Here is a 21,408-nt window from a genome sequence, read left to right as displayed (position 1 = left end):
CTGGGAAGACTGCACCGCACACGTGGGCCTCCCCACCTCCTGCCCCCTCACTCACTCACACTGAGACCTTGACGCTAATGCTGAAGCGCACAGGATGGACGGCAGGGCCCAGACCTGGAACCAGAGCCTAGAGCGGCTGCTCCCACCTGGGAACCCCACAAGAGGGATGGACGAGAGGGTGGGGGTCTCAGGCTGCGAGGGGCTGCCTTGCTTTCCTGGGTCTGTTGCCTGCCCTCCCCAGACCCGCGCCTGCCCCAAGATCACCTCTTGTGGCCACTTCAGTAGGCAGCGGCTGCCCCCTGGTGGCCACCAGAAGAGTCTTGCTAGCCCTGTCCCTATCTGTGACCTGCTGGGCGGGGATCCCTGGTGAAGCCCCTTTCATGGCTTCTCCCCCACGCAGCTCAGTCCTGCCCCCCAGGTCCTGAGCCCACCCTCTGAAGAACTGGGGGCAGTGATCCGTTGGGGGTCCGTCTGCCCAGTACATGCATGCCAAGAGACGGGCCCCCTTTCCCCAGCTCAGGAAACTGAGGGGCCTGGCGGGTGCAGCAGGGGTGGGTGTGGGCATGATTGAGCCCAAGTGGGTCAAGGATGGTTGGGGAACCCCTGGCTGGCCTGAGACACTTGCCCACAAGCTGACTGCAGGTGCAGCAGGTGCAGGGCTGCCATGAGACCTGTGCCAGGATGAGGGGACAGCAACAGCATAGGCAGGAAGGGCCCTGATCTGTACAGAGGGGACAACAAGGTGCTGCAGGGGAAGGCCTTGGCTGGGACCCCGCCCAGAGGGTTGATGCTGTGGACGCCCCTACTGCTGTGTGGAGGGAGGGGCAGGGCAGGAAGGGAGGCCCCAGGGCCGGGGAGAGAGCAGGGCCTCCTCCAGTTGGGATGCGGGGAGGGGCAGAAGCTTGGCTGGGGCAGGGCTGGCCTGAGGGTCTGTGCCTAGGGCAGCAGCTGGGGGTGGGCGGGGCCCTGAGAGAGGGTGTGGTCAGCGCATGGATGGGGTGGGGGCGGGGGAGCCTCCTGCAGGGGGAGCCCCCAGCTCCCAGGACAGCTCTTTCAGGCTCCGGAGGGAGAGAATCTGCCAGACCCCCTGAACCCACCCGCTGCTGCCCTGGGGTGGAGCAGCCCCAGTGAGTGGGTGTGAGGACTGTGTCCAGAGGGGACTGAATGCTTCCGGCATGTGGGTGAAGTGGCCATGGCCCCCAGCACTGGGCTCAGACCTGCCTCATCTGATCAGTGTCTTTATTTTATTTTTATTTTTATTTTTTTTTGTCCTTTTTCATGACTGGCACTCAGCCAGTGAGTGCACCGGCCAGTTCTATATAGGATCCGAACCCGCGGCGGGAGCGTCGCAGCGCTCCCAGCGCCGCACTCTACCAAGTGCGCCACGGGCTCGGCCCTGATCAGTGTCTTTAAAGGGCAGGCAGGGACCCTCTCTAGCTCTGGGCACTGGGTGGGGCAGACACTGCCTGAAGGTCCTCCAGGGTGGGAGGGCATGTGCAAGGCACTCCCAGAGGTGTGCAGGGAGCCCATCCCTCATGGCCACCCTGGGTGCTCAGAGGGCAGCTCTGCTCAGGTGCAGGTGCAGCTGTCCCCCTGGGGGCGCAGGGCTGGGGACAGCCTCCAGTCTTGCCCTGCTTGGCCTTGCGGCTCCATCCAAGAAGGGGCCAGGGGTTGGCCCTTGCAGGTGCTGGTGTCTCACAACCACAGTCCTTTTGGCTCTTCAGAAGCCCCCCTGGGCCCAGTAGGGCTGGCCGGCGGTCCCCCTGCACCCAGGACAAAGACAGACTGTGGTCAACCACTGCTGGCCTACCCCCACCTGGCCAGTCTGGGAGGCGGCGGGAGCCATCTGGGAGACATAGGTGTCCGGGGATATGTCGGGGCTCCCGTCAGGGTGGCCATGCAGCAAGGCCCCCAGGTTTGCTGCTCATCACCCAGCTCTGGGTCGGCCAGGTGGAGGCAGCAGCACAGGAGGCCGCCCCAGAGAGGACCACTGCACACCAGCCTGCTCTTCCCAACGCCTCTCGAGCACTGGGGGAAGGGCCAGGGCCGAGGAGGACGAGGAGGTTGAGGCCACCCTCCCAGGGCCCCCAGGGGCTCACCATGCTGGGCGGCTGGGTGCCAGGCAGCAGCTGCACCACCTGCAGGCTCACGCCCGCCTCGCCCACGCCCTTCAGCTGTGCCACCACCTCTGCGTGCTTCCACCACTTGCACGGCTGCCCGTTCACAGACACAATGTAGTCACCCTCCTTCAGGCCAGCCGCCTGTGGGGAAACTGAGCGGTCAGGTGGGGACAGCACTCCTTGGCTGGAAGCCCAGGGACTGTCCTCTGGGGGCCGCGTGGGGACCTTACCGCAGCCCGGCCCCCTGGATCGACAGCAGCAACGAGGACGGGCGAGTCTCCCCGAAGCGTGAAGCCGAAGCCACCCTCTCCTGGGGTCACATGGACGGGCCCTGTCGACCGCCACCGGTTCTTCGCTGAGAACACGGACAGGGGCCCCTGGGAGAGTCCGAGGTCAGAGACCTAGCTGGCCACAGTCCCAGGAGCCCCTGCCCTGTCCAGTGACCCCCCTCCAGCTTGTGCATCCAGGGACAGATCCCAGTGAGGTGTCACGGAGGGGCTGGGCAGGGCTGGGCCACCACCGAGGCCTGGCGGGGTCCAGCTCTGGTCAGTGAAAACACAGCAGAACATCACAGCCCAAGCCTGCGTGTGCTGGGAGGGGTGTCCTGGGGACAGCGGGCTCACCAGCCGGTGGAAGATGTCGGCCACCTTCACCTGGAACAGGCTGGGCGTGCTGACCTCTGGCTTCTGGTGGGTCTTCGCTGAAGGGCAGCAGGGGAAGGAGGGGCAGAGCTGAGCCCAAGGCTCGTGGGGTCCCAGACCCCTGGGATCTCCAGCAGGACTTGACCCAGCCCGAGCAACGTGGGTGACCCCGAGGTGTGGCAAGCCCATGCACCCTGGCTCTTGCTCAGACCTCTGGACCGGGCTGCCTCCCACTGGTGGGAATGGCTGCCCCAGGTCCCCTGAACATGTGGCCCCCACCTGCCCCAGGTGGCTCCCAGAGACCCCCCTGAAGCCATGGCTGTGCCTGTCCCAGGTCTGTGGGCTTCCCCCTAGGGCAGGAGTCAGGGTGGTGGGGGCAGTGCCAGGAACAGGAGAGTCAGTCGTGTCCCCAGGGGCCTGCTCCCAGGCCCGGCTGGAGCTTAGACCCCCACCCCGGGTGCCTTGAGGCTCTGTGGGAGGCTGAGGCACAACTGAGGATTCGCCAGTCTGGTAACTGTGTCCTCAACAGCAGCTGTGGGGGCCTCCGCCTCAGCCCACCCTGGCCTGGGGCATGGTGGTGCGGACGGGCCCTGGCTGCTCACGCTGGATGTCGAGGGCCTCTGCAGCCTCGACGAAGTCATCCTCGTGGTCGAGCTCCGAGTACTTGGCCAGTGAGCACCGCAGCGCCTGGGCCAGCACAGCCCGCAGCAGGTCCACCGTGCGTGGGACGCGGCACCCCACATGCAGCCGCAGCGCCTCCTCCTGCCCCAGGATGGCGCGCCTCAGGTGGGCCTTGCCTGCACGCGAGTGCAGTGCCGTCACACACTGCCCAGTGGCTCCTTCCAGGATGAGCCCCCCAGCCCTGAATGCGGCAAGAAGAGTGGGCAGGGCCAGGGCTGCGGGTTTGTCCCGTAAGTGCAGCCAGAGGGGCAGACAAGGAGCTGGCCGGCCCAGAGGGGCTCTGCCAGGTGCAAATGGCAGGAGGGCTGCCCCCCGGGTGCATCCCACCTGTCCAGTGCCACTCAGCACTCTCGGGACCTGCTCCCAGCCCTCACCCACCAGGCAGGAGCATTCAGGGGCAGGTGAGGTGAGCCCCCCTTCTGTGCCCTCCCGTCCTCGATGTCTCACCGAGCCTCCTGCGCTCTTCCAGCTCCTGTGGCAGCGCAGGGCATCGGGCCTTGGCAGGGGTCAGAGGCTGGAGGAAGACCTGCTCATGCGTGGGGAGCTCTCCCTCGGCCACCACTGGGGGTCAGAGAGGCTGTGAGCCCTGAGTACAGGGGCCTCTGCCGGCACACACAGGCATGTGGTGGGGACACTCACAGGAGCCGTCGCAGAGGGCCATGGCCACGTGGTAGTGGGCCAGGGCGTGGAAGTACTCGGCCTTGACTTGCACCAGGGCAGTCCAGGAGACTGGCAGGTAGTTGCGCACAGGCGGCTGGGCCATGGTCTGGTGCACGAGCCTATACTCGGCTGCCACCTGCCGGTGGACACAGAAGGTGCGTTGGGGCCTCCGGCTCTGCCAGAGGTGGCCACGGGACTCAAGTGACAAGGCCCACCAGACCCCGCCAGCCAGCGTGAGCCCCCTGCCTCGCCTCATCCTGGCCCAGCCCCGTCCACCCCAACCAATGGCCCAGCAGCCTCCCCGCTTGCCATGAAGCTAAGCCACGCTGGGGGAGGGTGCTCAGGGCCTCCAGTTCCTGCTCTGATTCATGCTGTCCCCCCGAGGCAGGGACTCAGGACAGCGAGTTCCTGACCAGCCCCACAGGGACCAGGACAGTGGCTGGCTTTGGGACCCACACACCAAGGGAGGTGGAGATCTCATCCCTGCCCCTTCCTGGCTCCTCCTGCTTGCTTTGCCTCTTGGTGACCCCCAGCCCTTACCCGCTGAGCGACCGCAGCCTGGCCGGGTTATTGACCAGGCTCCCTGTCCTCACCTGGGCGGCCTCCTGAGCCAGGCGCAGCTGAGCCCGGCAGTCGTGGGGGGCCGCGGGCGCCGGCAGCGAGAGGCCTTCGAAGACGCACTCCTGCGCCTGGGCGATCATGAGCTGCTCCAGCGCAGAGAGAGAGGCCGCGCTCATGTCCGGGCTCGGCGCCTGGGAGAAGTTCTCCCTGAGAAGGCTGAAGGCCCCTGCAGAGGAGGGGATGCTCGCACCACAGGGCCTCCCCACCCTGCCGGCCCCGCCCAACACAGCACGCAGGGCCCTGCGGTGCTCAGCTCCTCCCAGGGAGCCCCCATCCCCCCCCCCCACCCCATCTCCTGCCCCAGAGAGGGCTCTGCAGCATGGCGTCCGCTCCCTGCCCCTGTGTGGGCAGGTGGTGCACAGGGGTCTGGGCGGCCTCACCAGCGGCCCTCTGGAAGGCCTCTGTGGCGCGGCGGGTGCCCTCTGCACAGGAGCGGTCCTGGCATGCCCCGATCTGCGTGTGGAGGGCGCCGATGTTGAAGAGCACGCTGCCTTTCTCAAAGGCCAGGACCCGCTGCTGGGCTGGGACCCCTGTGAGCGAGTCGTACCTGCGGGGGTGGGTCGGGCTGGGCAGAGGTCTCACAGCAACCAGGCCTCCCTCCCCGGGCATCCCACCTGCCCCCGTTCCCCCTACCAGTGGAAGAACAGCCCCAGGCTCCTGGTGGGGGCAGAGAAGCGGGCGTCCAGGAAGCAGAGCTGGTTGTAGTAGGCTGTAAGCAGCTGCAGGCCTGCCTCGTCCCGGCTGGGGGTCCGCATGGCCTGCAGGGCAGGAGCCACTGGGCCCCACTGCTCCACCCACCCCACTCGCGCACATCCTGGGACCCCAGAGATTGTGGGGGGCAGGCACAGGGCAGCCTTTCCCACAGGCTGGCAGTGTGGGGCCTGCACAGAGCCCCCGCGAGGCCTCTGCACACATTGGGTGCATCTGCAGGTACGGGGACCCCCAGGCATGCCTGCCTCCCCCACGTCCTCCCCAGACCAGCATCCCCAAGATGTGGGGATTCCTGCCGTGTGAATGTCCACACCAAGTTTGACCTTTCCCTTCCTGACTTAAACCTCAGCTTCCTCATCCGTCTCCTGGTGCTGCAGGAGGGCGGGGAGGGGCTGGGGGAGGAGGAGCCACACACCTGCCGCAGACCCTCCAGCTCCCTGATCTCTGCCTCGTAGGATGCTCCGTCCTCTCCAAAGTGTCCCGAGATCAGCTCCTGATGGAGGGGGTAGGTGTTGGCCTCCATGGCACCCCGGCGTCTGGCCGCCTTCCCTGGGGTCTGCCAGCCCACTGTGCAGGAAGACCCATAGCAGAGGGGAGGGTCTGTGCCACAGAGCAGGCCAGATGCCCATGTGGGGTTGGGCCCTGGCGGCCCTTGGTAAAAGCCCCAAAGAAGGGCTGAAGGCTGGTGTGTACGGAGGGTCCTGGCAGGTGTCAGGGCTGGGTGTTAATGTGGGTCCTGCCCCCTCTGGCCCTGGGGGACCCCCACCCCAACACAGAACTGGGCCCAGGAGACTCATTGGTGCTATTTTTACACGCATTCCCTCATTAATCCCCATGGAAGCCCTGAGAAGCAGACTTGGACACCAAGGCAGAGTCAAGTCGCTTTTCCATGGGGCCCTGCCAGGCAGTGGCAGATGGGACAGGGCCCTGTTCTGGGCTCCAAGCTCTTTCCAGGGCACTCATGAGCCAGCAGTCCTCACAGCACAGGCTCTTGCTGGGTGGGCAGCAGCCCTGAGCTGTCTACCCAGCCAGCAGGACCCTCAAGGGGACCCTTATAGGAAGAGTTGGGACCCTATGGTCATTCTGGGGCTTCCAGCAGGATGACCAGGCTCTGTCACACCTTTCCTAGGGCAGGGCATGTACCCAAACCCACCCAATCAGACCACTTTACCCCCCAGGGCATGGCAACCACTGTTGGCCTTGAACCAAGGAGGAAGAGGGCAGGACACGGGGTCCCTGCCGTCTCTGCCAGGTCCCCGGGTGGTCCCAGGTCAGCCCTTCCTCCCTCTGCGCCTGTTTCCTCATTTGTTCAATGAGACAGCTGGACCAGGGAGCCTCCGAGATTCTCAGAGTCCCCAGACCTGTGCTCACCTTCAGGGGCGTGGACCAGTCCAGCTCCTTGGTCTCCTTCAGACCCAGGGGCACCATAGGGACAGCGACAGCGTCACTAGAGCAGAAGCACGGACTGCAGACCAGGGCTGGAGCAGCTGCCTGTGGCTGGAGCCACCCCACTACACCCACGACACGGGTGCATCATCTCCCCATGCGTGAACGTGTCCCGACCCATGTCCTTGCATATGCTCACCCACACGTGCACCGTCCTGAGTCACGTCCTTACACACACACACACACACACACACACACACACACACGCACGCGCCATCCTGGATGGTGTCCTCACACAGAGGTGCACACATGCGCACACACACCGTCCTGGATCCCATCCTCGCATACATGCACACACGAGATGTGCTGGGTCATGTCCTTGCACACACACGCCGCCCTGGATCACGCCATGCACACGCACCTGTTGTGCTGGGAGGCATCCACGCTGCTGCCGAGCTCCTCCAGCTCTTCCTTCAGCAGCTGCAGGTTGGAGTTGACGTAGCTCAGCTCCAGGGCAACCGTCTCTCTGACCCGGTTGTTGCTGGTGGCTCTGGGGGAGGCCAGGGAGCTCAGAAGCCCCAGCCCCAAGGCAGACCCAATGCCCCATGCCTGCTGCAGGCAGCCCTCCTGCCCTGTAGGACCTCTGGAGCCCACTCCCCAGAGGGATGCTTGCTTCTGGAACCAGCCCTCCATTGGTGGGGCGGGGGCAGCACTGGGGCCTGAGGGCCCACAAGGTGACTGCCCCTCCCCTCCAAATCCTCCCTCTCGACCCCTCCCCCTAGTGCAGACAAGTCCTGGCTGTGGCCTGAGGTGCCTCTCTCAGAGGCAGGGCTCCTCCCAGGCTCACACACACGCCACACAGACAGCAACTCAAATGACTGCTTGGGTGGTGGGGGACAGCCAGACCCCTCTCTGTGCCTGTACGCAGGGGCTAGACAGAGGGACCAGGGGGTCCCCAAGTAAGGTTGGCTGGGTGCAGAGCGGCAGAGGGTGCTAAGGGAGATGAGGGGCCCCTGGTCCTGGAGTTCACCAGCAGGCTTTGCCTCTCCCTGGCTGTCACTGGGACAGGGGGGTCACATCCCAAGCCCAGGCCCTTGCCTGCAGTGTGGGCTCATGCAAGGCATGCAGGCAGGTCCAAGCACACGCACAACTCGTGGTTAACATGCTCTAAGGAAGAGGCTGCCCCTTGGTCTGGAAGACCCTTTCCCAGGTCCCCAGCCTTGGGATACCTGGCCACCTGCCACAGCTCAGCCTCAAGCGCCTCTTCTGAGAAGCCCTGCTAGCCACCACACGCACTGTTGGAGGCTCCCAAACTCTGCACACACAGTGTAGGGGGGACCAATTCCTGGGCCCCTCCAGCCCGACACAAGGAGGCCCCTGGAGGCGGGGGCCTGGCCTGCTATGTCTGTGAGGGCTGCAGCTGAGCATTGAAGTGTATTCTGTGGGCACTGGGACCTGGGTGGGAGCCTGTGTCATGGCCACCTGCTCACACATCCATCTCCCCGACCAGCCCACAGGGCAGACACCTGCCTGGATCCCAACCCTGCCCCCGCCCCCAGTGTGGGGCCCCATCACCACCCTCCGAGGCAGGCACCACTCCCGGGGTGGGATGGGGCCCTCACCTGTAGAGGTTCTCTGCACCTGTCCGCATCTGCAGTTCCTTGTTGATCTGCTGGTGGATCCGGGCCCTGTGGCTCTGTAGCCGGCCATGCTGCGTCTGCACCAGGGGGTCACAGCACTGTAAGGAGGCCACAGGTGGTGGTGGCCCCAACCCCACAGAAACCCACCAGGCCACCGGGCCCACCGCGGGATAGGTGGTGGTCACTATGGGCTGGAGTCACACCCAGCCTCACAAGGAGCAGCTGGGCAGGCCTGGCCATGAATGTGGTGGGTGCCTGGCCAGAGCAGGTGATGCCGGAAGGAGGGGGCCGTGGGGGATGCCGCTGTGATGAGGCCGTTCCGTGATGGGGCTCTGGATGAGGTTGGCACCTGCCAAGGGTGCCAGGTGCTCAGGCCTCACCAGGCAGCCTGGGCACGCAGTGGCCTCTGGGAGCCTGGGTAGGAGGCAGCCATTCCTCATCATACTTCCAGGTCCTGCCACAACCCCCCACTGATTCTAGTACACGTGTAGGTGAGGACAGGGCAATCCAGCCCTGCTCCCGCCCAGGCGCTAAAGGAAAAGCCCTGCGGGCTGTCGCCTCCCCACCAGGCAGCCGTGGGCCAGCGCACTGTTGACTTTGGAAATGGCTCTTGAAGAGAACTCACACCTGTGAGCTCACCATCCACAAGAGACATGACCTAGACCTTGACCCTGACCCCCACAGACTAGAGACCCCTGTGATCCTCCCGCCTGGTACCAACCACGGCATGAGTTTGGGGTGTGCTCTACAGGTCCCGGTTCAGGCCTGCACGGCTTGTGTGCATTCTTAAATAGCTAACAACACGGGGTGGCTTCAAAGTTGACTTCCGTGTAATCTGGTCTCAAGCCTCAGCCCGCCCCTCAGACTCCCCTGTGGCATGCTGGGGTCGCAAGTCCCTCCCTCCACCTGGGGTGTGGCTCACAGCTCTGCACCTCCCTTGCTGCGCCCCCCGATGGTCATCTGGTAGTCACTGGTTCTCCATTGGTGGGGTGCTGCAGGAACGCCCCTGACACGGCTCTTTGCAGCCATGTGTGGTGTCTCCCAGGGCAGTTCCCCAGTGGCCCCCTCCCCAGCTCAGGGCAGGCCCTTCTGAATCCGGTCAACCATGCCCCCCGGCCCCTACTCACAGGGGACCAGTGTCCCTCCCATCCGCACCTGATGAGCACCTGCGTCTCTCTCAGCTCAGGGACAACCTCCCTGCTCCCTGCCCCCTGCCCTGGGGCCAGGCCCCACCCAGCACTCTGCAGGGGGCTGCCAGGTGTGTGACCAGGGGACTCTGGGCTCCTTCTTTCCCAGGTTATTTTCCTGTCTGAAGGCCTCTTGTAACCAGGGGAGAGTGACCCCAAACTGAGCCACCACTGCAAGAAGTTACAGATTCACAGCAGGATGGGGTTCCCCATCATGAACACAGACCCCCTCTCCACCCACTCACACCTCTCAGGCCTTTCAATAAGGCCCAACAATGTTGTCCACAGAAGCTCACACATATTTTATTGAGTCTCCCCACCCCCCAGATGCTATATATAATTCTTTTTGTTAATGTCAGGGGGATCCTTTTCCACCTTTTATGTACTGTTCATTCCTACTGTATGGGAATGATGGACCGTGTGTAGAACAGGCCTGTGGTCCCACTCTCAGAGCTTACAGCATGGGGGTGACTACCTACTGTCGGTTGAATTGTATCTCCTAAAAAGATATGTTCAAGTCCCAACCCCCGGTACTTGTGAATGCGACTTTATTTGGAAATAGGGTCTTTGCAGATGTGATTAGTTAAGATGAGTGGGAGGGCCCCTAATCCACCGATAAATGTCTTTTCAAGAAGAGGGGGATGTGGACACATCCCAAGGAGGCCACATGAAGACAGAGGCACAGACTGGAGCGATGCAGCCACAAGCCAAGAATTGCTAGGAGCCACCAGAAGTGGAAGAGGCAGCAAGGAGCCTCCCCTGGAGCCTTCGGAGGGAGCCTGGCCCTGCCTTGATAAACTTCTGGCCTCCAGAACTGAGACAAAAGGAGTTTCTGTTGTTTTCAGGTACCAGTTTGTGGTGACTTGTTACAGCAGCCCTGGGACACTCACACTGTCCACTCAACACATACCGGCAGCCTCCTGCAAGGTGCTGGGCAGGGGAGCCTGGCCCTGGGGCAGGGGTGGCCAAGGACCTGGGCCTCTTTCTGAGCCCTGCAGACTGCCACAAAGGGCTCTAAGCAGGGGATGGGTCCAGACTTGCATTTGAAAACCCTCAACATGCTTTGGTTTCCCGCCCCTGCCTCCCCAAGAAAAGAAAATCCTGTCAGGGCTGCTGCTGGGGCTGTGGGAGCTTCATGCAATGTGGGTTGGGGACTCCTGTGGGGGGTGTGGGGCTGGAGAGGTGGCAGGAGACCCACAGTGGGGAGTGAGGCAGGGGCACTTCATATCTGAGGCCCTTCCCCTACCAGGGCCCACCCCCTCACCTCCACCCTTGGCGCAGGTGCTACCCACCCCTGGGGCCTCTGCTCAGCACCTAAGAGAGCCCTCCTCTCTTGGGCAGCACCGGGCCGGGTGTGCTTCCCAGCCTCTTGGTGACCCTGCAGGGCCCACTCCATGGTGAGAAATCCCAGGCTCAACAGGGGTGCCAGCCTTGGCCAAAGCCACCCAGTGAATGGGGGTCCAGCCTGCAGGAGCTCAGAGCCCAAGCTCGGTCCCACTGAGCCCCAATCACTGGCCCAGGAATCCTGAGACCTGGGCTCTGGCTCTACTCTGCAGACCAGGCCTGGGTCTTGGGGACACCACTTCCCTTGTCTGGACCTCAGTGTTCCTGAACTAAATAGTCCCCCAGGCCCCTCTGGTGATTGAGTTCTAGGGCTCTGCCAGGCTTCCTGGTGGGCTCAGTTGGCTTGAGGCTAGGAGATGGAGGGTAGTGGGCTCTCTGCTCCCCCCTGTGGGCCCAGGGCCATGTCACCCTGGTTCTTCCACAAGGGAAGGTGGGGTGTGGGACTGGGGACAGGGGCAAGGGCACGTCTCCCCACTGGTCTCAAATGGGAGTGGGGACACAGGCCACAGTACTAGCAGAAAGGGGACCCTGCCCACTGGTGTAGGAGTAGAGAGGTGACACACGGGTCTGGAGCTGGCACGCTGCACCCCCCACCTGCTCCCAGAAGCACACCTCTCACTGCTCTTGTGTGGAGTGTATTATAAAGCAAATGTATTTCACAGGCCTCCAAAGCCCTGTAGTCTCAGGTTTAGCCTAACTTTTAAAAATTATGTATAAAAATGTTAATCTTGCAAACGATAGGAAACTTTCCCCAGGCTACATGCTCTGTCATAAGATAAAGAATTGTAACGCAGCAAGGTTGCTGACTCAAGGACAGACAAGTTACTCGACTGATATGTAAAAATGCTGGGGAAATTGCCATAGGGAAAAAAGTGTTTGCTAAGATCAAGCTTTTGTTGGTGGATCGACTTAACCTTTTGCAAATTGCATTATGGAATGTCACTTTGCTTGTTTGAGTGATGTTACCAGCCTATATTGTAAACTATACTTAGCTAAAACCCCACCCATGTTCTTTTCCTGTAACTTCTCAGTCTGGAGAATAAATGTGGGGAGAGAACCCCAGTTCGTGGTTAATTTCCAAAGGAAGGAATGCCTCGCTCTTAAGGGTTCTTAGAGATTAACCCTTTGGGGTCTCTCACTGCTTGTAAGAGATGGGCTTTGAGTAATCCTTTTTGCGGCTCTGTCACCCAGAGGGAGAGAGGTGACAAATCTGTGTGAGGCAAAGCAACACTCAGCCTCCTCCCCATCCCTGCTCTTCACACTGGCCCCCCACTCCTCCCACCAGCTCCCTGCCCCTCACACCAGGTCCCCCGCCCCCTCATTCCTCACATGGGCCCCCCCATGGTTCCCCTTCAAGATGGGTGTGGGTCTGCCAGGTCACCTTCCCTAACCTGCCCCTGCTGGGCCTGACCTCTCCCTCTCTGGGGACCCCCAGCCTATCTGTGTCATGAATATAGCCCATCTTGGAGGCTGGACGACCCTTCCAACATGCCACCACCAAAGCCCAGGGCAAGACCCTCCACCAAGAGGCCTGACTCCTGCTGCACAGGGGCCTGGGCTGGGTCGGCTGCAGGGCTCTGCCCCCAGGGCCTGCAGTCAGCATGGCCACAGGCTCCAGCGCCCTGACACAGGGTACCAGTCGCCCGGACCTGCCTGGTCAGGTGATGCCAGCCCTGAGTGCCTTTGCCAGCCCTGGTGGGACTCAGGCTCCTTACAGGCAATGGGAAGGCAGGGGTGGGCCTGTGCCTGTCGTCCTCCCTCTCCAGCCCGAGCTGGTCATGGCCTGCCGGGGAGCAGGGCAGGGGCGAGGTGGCAGGCCAGGACTGGCTGCATTGGGGTGGCCAGGCTGCCCACCACATACACCACGCCTGTGCGCTCGGCCCCCACCTGAGGCGGCCCATCCCAGCTGCCCGTTGTTTGCGTGGTCCCTCAGAGTAAACCCCAAACCACAGACTGGGGGTGCCTGCATGGTGGCACACTCACTTTGCCAGGACAGTTCCAGACTCTCCGGGGCTCTCGCTCGTACCAGCCCTCATAGGGGGCACCCCAAGGCAAGCCTCACACCCTGGTGTGGAGGAGGCTCCTGGCCCATGGCCACCTTGGATGGTGGCCCAAGACCTCCTCCCCCAGAGCCAGCTTCTCAGGGAAGACTTCCCAGAGGAGGGCATTTGGGCTGGGATTGGAAGGGCAAGAGGCCTCTAGTGGTCCTGGGCCACTGGGGAGAGGACACGCATCTCAGCCAAACAACAGGAGAGACAGCAGTGGATTCCGAGCAACTCCTGTCAGGGGACCCTGGCAGCCCCCTCGTCCGCAGATGGGAGGAGGAGCAGGACTTGGGTGGCACAAGGAGGAACAAAGCAAAACGTGGCCACCCCTCCACTCGGCTGGCTGAGCGTCTGTCCCCCCGGCTGCCTGCGCCTCTCTTCTGCGGCACCCCCATGGTGACTACAGGAAAGGAGAAGCCAGGTGGCCTCCCCTCCACGACTGAGAGTTCCAGGAGGGACAGTGGGCCCTGGCTTCAGCTATACACCTCCTGTCCTTCCAAAGGTCCCACTGCAAAGCTCCAACAGGTTCTAAAGGTTCTGGTGAGTGGCTGTGGCCTGTAGCGGGCAGCTCCCTGTGCTGGGCAGTGGCCACCCAGCGCAGCAGGGCTCCCTCCTTGAGAGCCACTCAGAGCCCTGCAGGCGCCACCCATGCCCTGGGCCCTTCCTTGGCCTCCCTGCCCTTAGTACTCCTTCCAGGGGACCCGGAAGCTGGCTGTGAGGGGGGTCCAGGAATTAGTGGACCAGAGCTGGTCCTTCAGGGCTGGGTGGATGCCAGAGGCCGGCAGCCCCCTCCCCATTTTCCACACCGGGTTCAGGGATGTACCCAGCAGACCTTAGGTAATTGGCCCCCTCACTGCTGGTACAACCCCCCCCACCCTCTGGAAACAAAGGTGACTTAGGCCTCTCCCTTGTACCCTGATGCCCCCGTGACGATTTCTGACTTGTACTAGGACAGAGCAAACATGCTGCAGTCTTTGGGTGTCTCGACAGGGGCAGGCCAGCTCCACTTGGGCGAATGGAGAACAGAGGAGCAAACAGCACCACCCCCTCGCAGTGGCACAGGACAGTGGCTCCTGCTGCCCAGGAAGTGCCAGGCCTGGAGTCCCCAGAAGCCCAGGAGGAAATGGTGTGGGCAGTGGTTGGAACTGGGTCATCCTGCGACTGGCAAAAGGGGGGAAGAAAGTTATCCCAGTGTGGGCCTGTGAACAGCAAAACCATCAGGGCAGGGCAGCCCTACATCGTCTTCCAGGCTCCCCAGCCCCAGCAGGCCAGCTCCCACTTCTTGGAGGCCTGGCCTGGGCACCCTGCCTGCTGGCATCCCCATCACAGGGACCCCTCTCCCTTCCCCCCGCTGAGGTCTCCCCTGAACACAGAGGAACTGGAAGCCCCGGGGGGGTGGAAGCCCAACAACCACCCAACCCACCACCTCTGCCCCCTGAACACTGTTGGGGGATCAGAGTCCAGTAGACATTGCCACAAGGGGTCTCCCAGGACACAGTGGCTACAGGCCACAGATTGGCCACTCAGGCCAGTTAGGGCAGATGTCCCCTGGGACTCCAGCCTCTTCTGATGTCCACTTGAGCACCTCCCTGCTAGGCAGGCCCCACTCCTAGAGCCCAATCCAACTGGGTCAGGCCCAAGAATCTGTGTAATAAGCACCTAGAGTGTTGGTGCCCAGCCAGGTTGGGAACCTTGAGATGACCCATCTCTGTGCCGGAGCCCAGATGAGGGCACAGACACACTCCCTGCCTGTTGCTCCAATACTCTCCCCTCCTCCACCTGTCTCCTGCCTTGCCCACTGCCATTCCTGACCCCTCAGCCCCTTGACCCCTTCCCACAAAACCACGGGCTCAGTCAAGATCACACCTCCTCATACAGCGAGACTGCTCCACTGTGTCCTCCCTGGGAGGCTCGTGCTAAGGGTGGGGGCTGCAGAGCCCCAGCAGCCCTTGCAGGAGCACCGGCTGGGCCAGCTGCCAGGGTTGTGACCAGGCTCCCCTACTTCCCTGCTGAGCAACCTCGGCCACTTACTCAACCTGAGCCTCAGACGGGTTAACCGGGCACCCGCACCCACTGAGGTGAGGACTCAGCTAAGGAACACACAGCGCTTGCCAGGGCCAGCACCAGTGCCAGAGAAGTGCTCGCAGGGCCCCAGCTCTTGAGGCAAGTTACAAGTCACCCAGACCTGTCCACAGGGGCCTCAGACCCCAGCATGGCTTCTATGTGAACAGCTACCAGTCCTGCCCCGCCCAACTCTGAGCATTATGGCTGGTTTACGGTGGTGCAGGGTGGGGTGGGGGAACACAGCCTCACCCCAGCCTCGGGCAGTCCTCAGGGAAGATTTTTCGGGTGGCAGGGACAGTCTGAGCTGTACACTTAGGGCCTGCCTGAGCAGGGCTGGGGTCCCACACCACCTCCCACAGGTTCCCACCCCCACCCCCAGTACCCTGACTCTCCCAGTGTGTGAGAGGCAGCAACCCAAACAGCTGGCTGGAGAGTTTCTCTCTCCCTTTCCAGTCAACAGAGGGCCAGGACAGAGGCTGCCACAGCCCACAGCCTGAAAACTGTCCACTGAGCCCTCCAGGACATCCTGTTGTGCAACCTCCCAAACATTCCACCCAAAACAACACGTGCTCACTCCAAAGGCCACCTGGGGGCACGGCTTCCCTGTGAGGGAGTGGTTCACAGAGGGCAGCGGACAAGCGGACAAGCATGTCTCTCTCCAATGCCTGCTAGTTGCTGTAGTGCCTGGCATGCCTGGGGGTGTGCAGGGAGCGAGCCTCGAGGGGTCTGGTCAGCATCACCTGGCCAATTGCCTGCAGCAGAAGCCCTGGCTGAGGCCTCCCTCCCCCTCCACACAAGAGCAGAACAGGACAGCCAAGGGACAGTGTGCAGCCTGACGTCCACAAGGGAAGAGGGCAGAGCACCACTGCAGACTCACCTGGGACTAGGAGCAGGAGACACCTCTGCTTAGCAGCCCCCACCTAAAAGCCCTGGGGGGCACGGGCGCACAGCACCTGGCATAAACACTGGGGCAGCCTGGCGGGTTAGGTCCTCCAGGGAACACCTGATCCTTCAGCACCCCGCGGCCAGGGACTTCAGAGGGGAAGTGAGCAGAGGACAAACTGCCCGCTTGAAGTCCCCCAGCACTCCCTGCACCGGGAGGCCTCAGCTGCCTGTCGCTGAAGGTACAAAGGGACATCACACGGACACCCCGTCCCGAGGGTACAGAGGGAGGGCGAAGCTGGCAAAGGAGGCAGTACAGGAGCCAGAAACGAACAAGAGCGCCAGGGATAGGGCGGGGGCTGTCACCTGCCAAAGGAGGGGGCCACGAGGGAGGGGGCGCCCTAGCCTCGGGAATGAGGACCCGGACTCTGGCTCCCACCGATTCCCGGGCGGCACAGGAGTGGCCCGGAAGCCTCCTCCTCTCCCCCACTGACCCCAATCAGGGGCGGGAGAGGAGCCGGGAAGGGGGGCGCGCAGGCTCTGGCCCTTCCACGGGGGCCTCAGTTTCCCAGTGCTAAAGCCCCTGGGAGCGAGTGGAATATGGGAGGGAAGCCGCCGGGGAGTCCCTGAAGGGCCCGGGACGCGCCTCTGAGCGGAGGGCAGGAAAGGGCCGGAGTCCGGGACCTGCATCCCGGCGCCCCCCGCCCGCCGGCCCCCGTCGCCCGGCGCCCCACCTTGCGGACGCTGCCGGCCGCCTGCAGCCGAGCGCTGTCCTCGTCGGCGCCCTGGCCGTCCGGCCTCTCCTCGAGGATCATCGCCGCCCGCCAGGCCGCCCGCCCCCGGGCAGCGGGTCCTCGGCCGCCCGCGGCGCTCGCGACTGTGCGCTCCCGGGGCTGGGGGCGATCCCGGGCTGGGCAGAGCGCGAGCCCCGCGGGAGAAACTCGCCGGGGCCCATTCGGCGGCGGCGGCCGCCCCGACGGACAGCAACTGCGGCCAACCAGAGCGCGAGAGAGGCGGGCTCCAGCGGCCCGCCCCGCCCCACGCGGTGTCCTGGGAATGCGGTAACCCTGGCAACCGCCGCCCTAGCCCTGCGCATGCGTAGCGGCGTCCGCGCCCCGTGCGGAGAAGTTGAGAGAGAGAGGGAGACAGCGGGAACGCGGGTAGCTGGCCCGGCCGCGCGTGTCACCTCGGCACCCCGGCGACGCGACCGTCCGGGAGCGCTGCGCCAAAGTGCTCACAACGGGGTGCGTGGGCGGTTCCGCTCGCGATAAGCGCCCTGCGAGCCGGGGAACAACGCCCGTTCCCAGCGATTCGCCTCCTCTCGTTACTCCGCCAGGTTTCCGGTGACTTTGGGCACGCTCGGATTTCACGTGGGGCCCACTTCGCTTAAGAACCACCCGTTGCAGGGCAGGAAGACCGGGGCGTAGGCGGTAACCGCGGCTCCTCTGTGTCGAGCTCCCCACAGCTCCGGCCGTGTCCCCGCCGCCGAGCCCTGGGCTCACTCACCGCCACCCAGCACACCTGACCCTGTGGTCTCAGACCTAGATCCTGTAAGCTAAGCTCCTCGGCCTGCCCCTGCCATCTGCAGTGGGCCCCTCCTAGCAATACTCCTCTCATCAGCTCCCCGACTGCCGCTCCAAACCTCCTGGCCAGGACTTGTCCTCTAGTGGCCTTTGGGGCCCTCTGGGTGTCTGCTCCGCAGGAGACCCTTCAGCTTTTCATTTGCCTGGTGGATCCCATCTGTCCTTCTCACTCTGCCCCAATTGCACAGGCCACATGAGGCCCTCGCCCACCCACCCTCCACTGTCGGTCCATGGCTCAAGTTTCCACAAGTGCAGGGGCTCTCATCATCCTACCTGTGGAGGCTGAGAGTGGGCCAATGCTTCCCAAGTTCACAGTGAGTGCACTTTTGTGGGGACTTCCACATGGGCCGTCTTGCATGTCTGCCCCGATCCTATACCAGCACACAGACCCAAGAAATTCAACCAAAAAACTAGTAGAACTAATTAGAGAATTTGGTAAGGTAGCTAGTTTTAAGCTAACTATATGTTATAGATAAATGTTTGTGTCCTCCCCCCCATATCCATATGTTGAACTCGTAACCCCCAATGTGATGGTATTTGGAGATGAGGCCTTTGGGGGGCAGTTAGGGTTAGATGAGGTCAGGAGGGTGGGGCCCTGCTACAATAGGATCAGTGCCCTTATAAGAAAGGACAATAGAGAGCTCGCGATCTCTCTTCCCTCACCACGTGAGGACACAGTGAGAAGGTGGCCAAGGGCGCCCTCATCAGGAACCAAATCACAGGTAGGACTTCCAGCCTCCAGAACTGAGGAAATAAATTTCTCTTGTTTAAGCCACCCAGTCCGTGGTATTTTGTTAGCAGTCTAAGTAGACTAAGACACTATGTAAAGATCACTTGCTTAAATTAAAAAAACAACAACAAAACCCAAACAACTAGAAACAAAAATTGAGACATTTTCATTCACAAATATGACTATAAGATGTCTGGGAAGACACTGAATAAGAAATACACATGATCTATGAAACGAATATAATTTTATTGATCAACTTAAAACTATACTTGAATAATAGTGGGATATACCATGCATCTTGGTGAAAATATGTAATATAAAAATGCCAACTCTCCCTAAAGGTGGCTTAAAGATTTTGGTGTAAACAATTTGCTGTAGACTGGATGCCCCCAAACTCATTGAAGCTTAATCCCCACTGTGACTGTTAGGAGGGTGGGAAATCCTGTTGTGGTAATTGCAAGGTGGAGCCTTGAAGAGGTGGACTGTAGGACCGTGCAGGAGTGAATGGATTAATAATGGTGGTCAGGGGTGTGGTTCTGAGGGCTTTAAAAGAAGAGTCTGTCTGTCTCTCTCTCTGCTCTCTCTGCTTCCACCATCTTGCAATGTGAGGGGTCACTGCTGCCACCACCAGATGTGTTCCTTGGACTTTGGACTTCCCAGCCTCAGAAACTGTAAGCAATAAATTTTGTTTTCTTTATACATCATCCAGTTTCAGGTACTTGTTATAAGTAACAGAAACGGACTAATACACAGCTATTAAAAATGTTAGAAGAAATAGAAGATAATTTTTATAACCTCGGAGTTAAACGAATGTTTGATATCAAGACAGAAAATGCAGATACTATAAAGGAAAAGATTTGAAAACTTTACCATATAAAAATGGAGTTTTTTTTTTTTTTTTTGTGGCTGGCCTGTAACAAACATGTAATATTTCTATTTAGCAAAAGACATCAGAATAAAAGTCAAAAGACAAAGGAGAGAAAAAATTCTGCAACATATGTGACAAACCAGGAGTTAATATCCCAAATAAAAGAGCTCATTAAAATGAATTTTATAACAGTCAAAGGAAATATTAGAAAAAATGAGTAAAAGAAACATATCAGTCTGTGTCCTGCCAGGAAAGCAGACACCACCTCAGATATTTCAAAAAGAGGGCACTGAATACAAGTAATTGGTAAAAAGTACATACATATATAAAAAATATATATAATTATATATTTATGTATATGGGAAGGGCTGGAGGAGCAGAGGGGAGGGTGGGATGGCCCAGAGCCTACCAGGCTGTGCTCTAGGCAATGCTGCAGAATCCAGGAGTCCACACTCTGTAGACACTGCTGCTGCCAGAAGCCAGTGACTCATCACCCCCTGCGACTCTCCCACCAGCGCCACCCGTTGACAGACCTGACTGGAACCCAGCTGGCAAGGGAGTCTGGGAAAGATCGTGTATTAATCCATTTTTATTGCTTATAACAAAATACCTGAAATCGGGTGATTTATAAAGAAAATGAAATTTATTGCTTACAGTTTCTGAGGCTGGGAAGTCCAGAGTCCATCTGGTGGTGGTGGCAGTGACCCAGGGGTCTCACATTGCAAGATGGTGGAAGCAGAGAGCAGAAAGACAGATTCTTCTCTTCTTTTAAAGCCCTCAGAACCACGCCCCTGACCACCATTTTTAATCCATTCACTACTGCACGGTCCTACAATCCAATCACCTCTTCAAGGCTCCACCTTGCAGTTACCACAACAGGATTTCCCACCCTCTTAACAGTCTCAGTTTCTAATACATAAAAGTTTCTAAGACATAAAACTTGGACACAATTCAAGCTTCAGGGAGTTTGGGGGGACATAATTCAATCCACTACAGGTCGTTTTCAGGCTTCCCGCCTCTCTGCCATAAGGTGGTAGACAGAAGCGCAGGTGTCCAGCTGGGGACTAAGAGCTGATAGTGTCCACCCGGGATGTAAACAAGCAATTCATGTAGAGAAAAGTGCAGGTCACCGACACACACAACTACGTCTGCTGCTGCACGAGCAGCAGGGAAAGGCAGATGAGGTGACGATGAGATGCCTTTTCTAAGTCATCAGATCTTCAAAAATTTGAAGGACTGATAACATGCAGTGCTGATGATGCAGGAACGCAGGCGGCCTGAACTCCTGCTTGGATGCTGTGAGAGATAAAGCCCTTCAGGGAATCTGGAAGAAGCTGTTAAAATACACACACCCTTTGGTTGGTGGCCCTACCTTTAGAAACCAACCCTCCTGAAGTAAAAATATCACAACTGAGAGCAAACCTAAAACAAAAGCCTGCATACAACCCCGATGTTCTTTAACAGAGGCAGAGACACATATACTCAAGTCATGCACTGCATAACGACATTTTGATCAATGACAAGCCATTTATACAACAGTGGCCTCATAGGATCACAATGGAGCTGAAAAATCACTATTGCCCAGTGATGATGTAGCCACAGCAATGTTGCTGTGCAACTTATTTTTTATGAATTTAGTACGGCCCAAGTGTGTGGTGTCCATAATCTACAGTGCATGCAGTAACGTCCTAGACTTTCACACTCACTCACTGACTCACCAGAGCAACTTCCAGTCCTGCAAGCTGCATTCACGGTAAGTGCCCTAGACAGGTGTGTTATCTTTTATACTGTATTTTTAGTGTAACTTTTCTATGTTCAGATATACATATTTACCATGTGTTAGAATTGCCTACAGTACTCAATACAGTCACATGGTACACAGGTGTGTGGCCTGGGTGGGTACTAGGCTGTACCATGCAGGTTTGTGTGAGCACACTCTAATGTCCCCACCAGGACGAAATCACCTAACAACGCGTTTCTCAGAATGTATCCCTGTCGCTAAGTGATGTTGGACCGTACTGGCATTTCCATGCTGTGGGATGTGACACTTTTTTGAAAACTAGAGCTATGTGTAATGATCTAAAATGAAACCCATGTCATAGTAAGTGAATAAAACTGCAGAATAACAAACAAGGATACTTCAAAAAGTTCATGGAAAAATAGAATGAAAAGATAATACGAATCTTTCCATGAACTTTTTAAAGTACTCTTGTATGAATGGAAGAAATTACATGTTGATATTTAA

At 59.8% G+C, this 21,408-nt stretch overlaps 1 protein-coding gene across 1 annotated transcript; it reads right to left on the bottom strand.

The window, feature by feature from the left end:
* Positions 1–582: 582 nt before the first annotated feature.
* RHPN1 (rhophilin Rho GTPase binding protein 1) lies at positions 583–16,797 on the bottom strand. Its single transcript, XM_063079294.1, has 16 exons — positions 16,717–16,797; positions 8,443–8,558; positions 7,242–7,370; positions 6,806–6,881; positions 5,850–5,927; positions 5,357–5,481; positions 5,104–5,270; positions 4,696–4,889; positions 4,082–4,238; positions 3,890–4,003; positions 3,364–3,558; positions 2,744–2,820; positions 2,351–2,497; positions 2,100–2,261; positions 1,544–1,763; positions 583–671 (listed from the first exon to the last, which is right to left on the bottom strand). Exons 1-16 carry the CDS (start codon positions 16,795–16,797, stop codon positions 583–585), a joined length of 2,127 nt encoding a protein of 708 aa, XP_062935364.1.
* Positions 16,798–21,408: the final 4,611 nt, after the last annotated feature.

The sequence above is a fragment of the Cynocephalus volans genome, chromosome 15 (genome assembly GCF_027409185.1).
Source record: "Cynocephalus volans isolate mCynVol1 chromosome 15, mCynVol1.pri, whole genome shotgun sequence".
Classification (NCBI taxonomy): Eukaryota; Metazoa; Chordata; class Mammalia; order Dermoptera; family Cynocephalidae; genus Cynocephalus; species Cynocephalus volans.
This window is presented reverse-complemented; position numbering and strand designations above follow the sequence as displayed.